The sequence below is a fragment of the Terrapene carolina genome, unplaced genomic scaffold (genome assembly GCF_002925995.2).
Source record: "Terrapene carolina triunguis isolate 2854851 unplaced genomic scaffold, T_m_triunguis-2.0 Scaffold96, whole genome shotgun sequence".
NCBI classification, from domain to species: Eukaryota; Metazoa; Chordata; order Testudines; family Emydidae; genus Terrapene; species Terrapene triunguis.
The window spans coordinates 30142019-30149129 of record NW_020664447.1 but is presented as its reverse complement, the minus strand read 5'-3'; the positions used below and the strand labels follow the sequence as shown (position 1 = coordinate 30149129).

General features: G+C 53.9%; 1 protein-coding gene across 1 annotated transcript in view; it reads left to right on the top strand.

The window, feature by feature from the left end:
* CHRM4 (cholinergic receptor muscarinic 4) overlaps nt 1–5683 on the top strand; it is a 37955-nt gene extending 32272 nt beyond the window's left edge. Inside the window, exons 2-3 of the mRNA XM_024214489.1 lie at nt 2276–2317; nt 4212–5683. Of these exons, the coding sequence (XP_024070257.1) occupies nt 2276–2317; nt 4212–5683 (1514 nt within the window). The remainder of the gene's footprint in view (nt 1–2275; nt 2318–4211) is intronic.
* Nucleotides 5684–7111: the final 1428 nt, after the last annotated feature.

The window sequence follows — 7111 nt, the reverse complement described above, 5'->3', positions numbered from 1 at the left end:
GGGGGTGCTCGGCCGGGGGCAGGCCCGGGGCCGGCACCCCAGGGCCCGAGCCGAACCAGGCCGGGGCCAGGGCCGGCCGCCGGAGGGGGCCAGACTAGGCCGCGCCGCGCCGCCTCACCTCCCTCCCTCCCCCACCTTACCTGCTGCCTGCTTCCCGCGAATCAAATGTTTGCGGGAAGCAGGGGAGGGGGCGGAGTTGGGGCGGGGACTTTTGGGGGAGGGGGCGGAGTTTGGGCGTGGGCGTGGGCGGGGCGTGGGCGGGGCCGGGGCCCCGTGGAGTGTCCTCTTTTGGGACACTCCACATATGGTAACCCTAGGTAACCCTAGATAATCCCTGTGCAGGCAAGGCTGTCCAGTGGGGGGGTGGGGGCGGGGCTAGATAATCCCTCTGTCGCTTGTTGGAGAGAATGGAGGGTCTTGACACTAAGCTGTGGGGTGAGGCCAACGGTCCCAGCCCAGGGTGAATCTTGGTTGGGTTAATCAGACTGCAGCGGATCCACTCCTTAGTGAACTATTGATCAGGTGCAGATATTAGTTAGTCACTCAGGGTATGCCTGCACTGCAATTAAAAACCAGCAGCTGGCCCACGCCCGCTAACATGGGCTCGGGCTAAGGGGCTGTTTAATACCAGTGTAGATGCTCAGGCTTGGGCTGGAGGTGAGGTTCTAGAACCCTGCAAGGTGGGAGTGTCCCAGTGCTCAGGCTGCAGCTGGAGCTCCAGGAGCCTGAGTCAGCTGGCGCAGGCCAGCGGGGGGTGGGGGGGTGGGGTGGGGGGGTGTCTGACTGCAGTGTAGACGTATCCCAAGTGACTGGCTCATTAGTTCTATTTGCTCATGAGACTCTGAAAATCAGACATCAAGCAAGATTCTGTACCAGGGCCAGGGGGTTAAATGCAGCTCTGCCCAGGTGCAGCCCCTATCCCTGGGTTTCTCCTGGGGGACAGGGAGTGCAGTGTGGGAGTGAAAGGCCCCTGGTACCTATGGTGGGTACCCTGTGTCTGTGCAGTGAGAGGATGGGGAGAGCTGCATTCAGCCCCCTCTGTGGCTGGGACTCTGCATGGTTCCTGCATGTTACAAGAGCATGATGAGGATTGTGTGGGGGCATCTTGTTAGACTTCACTTGTGGATGTCAGAAAGCATAGAGGGGGTCAGTAGGCATGAGGAGCAGGAGTGTTATGGGAGAGACCGATGTTGGGGAGCAGCTGCTGGGGGGGGACCTTGATGAGAGAGGATCAGGCAGGCCATGGGGTGATGTGCTATGTGGAGGGGGATGCAGCAGACGATCAGGGAGCACTTGTACTTCTAGCATGAGACAGGTAGACCCTCTCCAGTTCACACAGGTTTTGACCCTTTGGGGCACAGGTGTGGCTCATGCTCAGTCCCACTGGCAGTCTGGTCTGTCACTCCGGTGCTGGCATACTGCCTGGCTGGTCAGCCCCTGGTGACTAACCTGCCTTGGGGATGTGTACACAGCCGCTGGGAGGGGCTTGCCAATGCAGGCAGGCAGACACGTTAGCACTGCTCAAGCTAATGTGCAAAAAAATAGCCCGGTGGCCCAATGGCACAGCCGGCAGCCCAGGCTAGGCGCTTGAGTCCAGTCCTGCCCGAGCCCTTGGGTATGTACTTGGGTGGCTAGCCCAAGCCGCCACCGGGGCTGCTGAGCCACCGGGCTATTTTTAGTGCACTAGCTTGAGCAGATGAGTGTCTATCTACCTGTGCTGGGAGGACCTTCCCAGCTGCAATGTAGACCTGTCACTTGGTGGGATGCTCAGCTGGGCCTGGCGATTCAGTGGGAGTACCAGCATTCCAGCCCCACTCTGTGCTGCTCCCACCCTGCCCTGCCTCAAAGAGGGGAAAGGATGCAGCTCGGCAGGTTTGACACTTACATTAGGCCCAGGGCTTTAATTAACATATTTTTATGATAGACTTCAAAGAATCTCTCATCCAAGCCCTGCAGCCTCCCCCTACTGAGCCGTCTGGCAAGAAACTGCACATGGACTGTAGCTCCAGGAATCCCTTGCCCAGCAGGCCTCATCCTTCCGCCTGGCCTCTTATAGACTGAGCCTGCTGAACATCAGCTGCCTCTCTGACCACCCTACTGCCTGGGTGCGCCTAGGGGGGCAGGTGCTCAGCCATTTGTTGGACAGTGAATATTGCTGGATACACGCTGATGTTCAGAGCTCGTCCCAGATGCCGTATCTCCTAAAGGGGCTTCTCAGTGCTGCAGATCACACTCTCATTACCTGATCAGGGGTCTGCTCTTGTCTCTCTTCCAGGTCTTGCTTTCCAGAAGGAGCCATTTGCTGTTGGAGACCCACGTGAGTTCTCCCCACACCCCAGCATAAGCTTTCCCAGGATGCCAGGCCCTGATATAGCCCATTATTTTGTTTGGGTCTGCTGTGGGGTCACGAAGGCCTAGCGATCCTCTTTCTCTTCCCTGCACCCGCTCTCCCTCCCGCTGTTCCACATGAGACAGGGACACACCTGAGGCAGTGACATATACACGACAGCCCAGTGCTCACCATTGCCCTGGCCGGGGAGCTGGCTTAAGGCCACTAGAATTGCTACAGTGAACAGGGTTGTACAACCCCCTGGACTGCACCGCTCCTGAGGATTGAAGAACATCAGTGGCCAGTGGGGAGATGGAGAGGAAGGTTGCTCAGCTGCTGCCCAGGCTGGACCTGTCTTTTAGATAAACACTGTCTGTGTTCACTTCCATGGCTGTTGGGTTGGCCCCTTTCACAAGCACCCAATTCCCTTTTAAAATCTTGGGCTGAACGGTAGCGGGGCTGTTCAGAGAGAAGGCCAAACTTCCTGCATTCACCATCAGTTTCCATCACTCTCCTGAGATCTGGTAAAACACCGGCTGAAAATGGTGTTTCAGCTGGACAGGAAGCACAAGGAGACCTGAACCTGCTGCTTTGCCTTGCCACAAAAGAGGAGCTGCTGCAGCTTCTTACCCCACCGAGCCATTCTCACTCTGCTTCATTTCCCCACGGAATCCATGTAGCCCCATCAGTGTCTTGCAGGGAGCAGGGGCCCTTTCAGGGTGAGTCACCCAGCACAGTACAAGAAGCAGACAGCAGAGGGCAGGATTTCCATAGCAAACGCCTCGAGTATGGGCTGGGAGCTCTGTTAGCTGGACCCTTCCTTTGGCTTCACTCTTTAGAGCTTCCCTTTGGAGCTTTTTGTGTCTCCATAATCTCATGCAATGATTAAAAACAAAGCCGAGAGATGCTTCCAAGGCTGCTCCGCTTTGGAACACAAACTGCTGCCATGAACAGCTCCTGTGGAGAGGGCTGCAGGGGCAGATGGGAATGGTACAGCACAATGAGATTTTCAAGCATTAGCTAAAAACAACATTGGCCTGGGAAAATGCTGAGGTTTAAAGAGACACGACTGCTCAGGCTGTGCAATCGCTCACTCAACCCAGACTCTCCCTCCACTCTCTCACAGTGGCTTCTTTTCAGCTACAACTTCAGTTATGGGGAGGCAACAAGAGTCTTTTCTCCAGGTTGTGAGCAAGGGAAAGAGGCCTGAATTCACTCCATTCCTCTGGGTGCAGCATGCAAGAAGGGGATTGGACCTGTTCTGCTGCTAGTTACATTGGTACCATCCCAGGAAAGCCAATGGAGTATAAGGGGTATAAGTGAGCAAAATTTGTCCTCCTCTTGACTTAATTCTGCATCATTTCCCCGGCTCATTAATATAGATATAATAAGAAGAAAGGCCTATGAAAACCAAGATGCCCTGTCTACATGCCTCAGTCCTGACCTACAGCATTCCTGCTCCTCTCCCATTATTCTTCCCCCTGCTATTCCAGCCCTGGGCTGTTCACACACAGCTCTGTTCATACATCTCAGTCCTAACCCAGAGCCTCCTGTTATTCCAGCCCTGGGCTCCTCTCATACAGCTCTGCTGATGAATCTCCATTGTTTTAAAAAGTCTAATAGTCGGGGCCAAAAAGGGTATCACCGTGGAGCTAGAGGATATGGGAAGAGGTCTGGGGGTGATAGGAGAGAGAAAATTAGGGAGAAGGGGATAAAACTGTCCCATCCTTTTTTGCAAAACCAGAGACAACATACATAGAAAAATACGGTTAAACTCGTAGGAAACTTGGTTAAAGGAGACCACAACTGCAGAAGCAAGAAGGCAGAAGGGAGAAGGGTGCCTATGTGTCATATTTTTCCTTTCTCTCCCTCCCCACTGCAGAATCCATGCATAACCTCTCTGCTCAGCCCTGGCAGATGAAGATGGCCAACCTTACCTATGACAACTTCACCAATGGCAACCGATCTGAAGGGGACATGCAGCATCCTTCCAACCAGTACAAAACAGTGGAGCTGGTCTTCATTGCCACGGTAACCGGCTCACTCAGCCTGGTCACTGTGGTGGGGAACATCCTGGTCATGCTGTCCATCAAAGTGAACCGCCAGCTCCAGACTGTGAACAACTACTTCCTTTTCAGCCTGGCCTGTGCTGACCTGATCATCGGGGTCTTCTCCATGAACCTCTACACCGTCTATATCATCAAAGGCTATTGGCCGCTGGGGGCCGTGGTGTGTGACCTCTGGCTGGCGCTGGACTATGTGGTGAGCAACGCCTCTGTCATGAACTTACTCATCATCAGTTTTGACCGGTACTTCTGTGTCACCAAGCCCCTGACCTACCCGGCTCGAAGGACCACCAAAATGGCAGGGCTGATGATTGCAGCAGCTTGGATATTGTCCTTTGTTCTCTGGGCACCTGCCATCTTGTTCTGGCAGTTCATCGTTGGGAAGAGGACAGTCCCGGAGCGGGAGTGCTACATCCAGTTCCTATCTAATCCGGCTGTGACCTTTGGCACGGCCATCGCTGCTTTCTACCTCCCGGTGGTCATCATGACTGTGCTGTACATTCACATCTCGCTGGCCAGCAGGAGCAGAGTGAGGAGGCACAAGCCCGAGGGCAAGAAGGAGAAGAAGACTAAGCCACTCAGCTTCTTTAAGAGCCCACTGATCAAACAGAACAACAACAACTCTCCCAAGAGGGCGCTGGAGGTGAAGGAGGAGGTGAGGAATGGTAAAGTGGAGGACCAACCCTTAGCACAGACAGAGGCTGCAGGTCAGCAAGAGGAGAAGGAGACCTCCAATGAATCCAGCACAGTCAGCATCACCCAGACCACAAAAGAGAAACAGGTGGCAGAAATCTTACCAGCTGGGCAAGGGCAGAGCCCTGCCCCCCCGCGGGTTAACCCGACCTCCAAGTGGTCCAAGATTAAGATTGTCACCAAGCAAACTGGTACTGAATGCGTCACAGCCATTGAGATTGTCCCAGCTAAGACAGGGGCCAACACCCTCTCAAACAATCGCCCAGCCAATGTTGCCAGGAAGTTTGCTAGCATTGCCAGGAGTCAGGTGCGGAAGAAGCGTCAGATGGCAGCCCGGGAGAAAAAAGTCACCAGAACCATATTCGCCATCCTGCTTGCCTTCATTCTCACATGGACTCCTTACAATGTCATGGTCCTTATTAACACCTTCTGCGAGACCTGCGTACCCGAGACAGTGTGGTCTATTGGGTACTGGCTCTGCTACGTCAACAGCACCATCAACCCAGCCTGCTATGCCCTCTGTAATGCCACTTTCAAGAAGACCTTTAAGCACCTTCTCATGTGCCAGTACAGGAACATTGGCACAGCTAGATAAGCTGGCACCGAGGGACTGCTTGGCAGGATTACAAAGACTCATTCCTTTGCCTCTCCTTTTTGGGGGCTCTCTGCTCCCCACCCACAAGAGATGCAGACTGTTCAGAGAGTCCACATGATGCCCTTCTCCCAATGCTGAAGAAAATCCAAAGCAGCTGTAAGATGCAGCTCTTTTACTTGTTCTCAGCCTGAGGAATTACCTAAGGAGCCCTCAGACATACATAAATCAAAGAGCAGCTCCTCTTCCTACACAATCCCTGACTCTGCACTGGAAGAAAACAAGGAAGAGGGAACACCAGAGGAGTATCCCCACCAACAGGTTCCATGGTTACCTTGAACCCCATGTAGCTCCCCCCTCTGGAGATGTTGGCTGAATTGGCAGCTATCTTTGTTCTCTAGGTAAAACCGTGGAGTTTCTAAATGGGTTCCTACTGATTACACCTGTGTGCGGGGTGAAGTGTCACTGTGCAGTGAGACACGATGTAACTGAAATCCCTTCTTTCACTCCTTGAGCATCCTGATGGCTTTGCAGTGCACGTGGAGAGAAGGTTCCTGGCATCAGGAGGGGTTCAGCAGGGTCTTAAACCACATACCGCCCAAGAGAAAAAGGAACATAGAGCAGCCACTTTGTCATACATCAGGTGTCAGCTGATTCCTTTTGGACCAACCTGGACTGTATGGAAAAGGCCTGTTAGTTGACCCAGACCATCTCCCTGGGGCCAGGACAGGATTGTTCCCGAACACGCATTCTCTAGTGGCTTTAAACATCCCACGGGATGGATGGGGTTCTCACCCCTTCCCTCTGGGGCGGTGCTCAACAGCCTGAGCCATCTGCCGGTCTGAAAGTCTTTCCTGGGATACATCCTCGGGGTTCCCTTTCTGAACTCCATCCCATCCCTGCAGGAGCCGGACGGAGAGAGACTTGTTTCTAGGTGATAAGCATAAAATCAAATGCCACCCTGAAAAACAAAAGAGCTTAATACTGCAAAGAAAAAAAATGTCAGTGTGAGAGATTTATCTCCACAGCCCTGAGGGAATGTGACCTCTGAGAACTGTGCGTGGCAGCGTTAAAAATAACTGTCCTTTGGGGCTGTGCTGCTCAGAGGACAGCAGTGCAGAGCAGCCTGCAAAGGGGAGATGCTGCTGCTAAGGATCAGCTAGCTAGAAGGGAGTGGGGAAGAGGCTGTGGAGTTGCTTGGTGTGGCCAAGACTCCCTTAAGGGCGTATGGGTCACAGTGTGTGTTCCCCTAGCGGGTGCAGAAGGGACACTTCGCCTATGGGGTTCTGGACCCTGGGGGAGGGGACAATGTGGACCTCCCCAACGGCTACTGATCCGGGTGCAGACAAGCACCCAGGGGTGTGAGAAGGAGCTGGCCATGGAGCTTTGTAAATGGATGTGATCCTCTCATCAGTGTTGTCATGGAGTCCT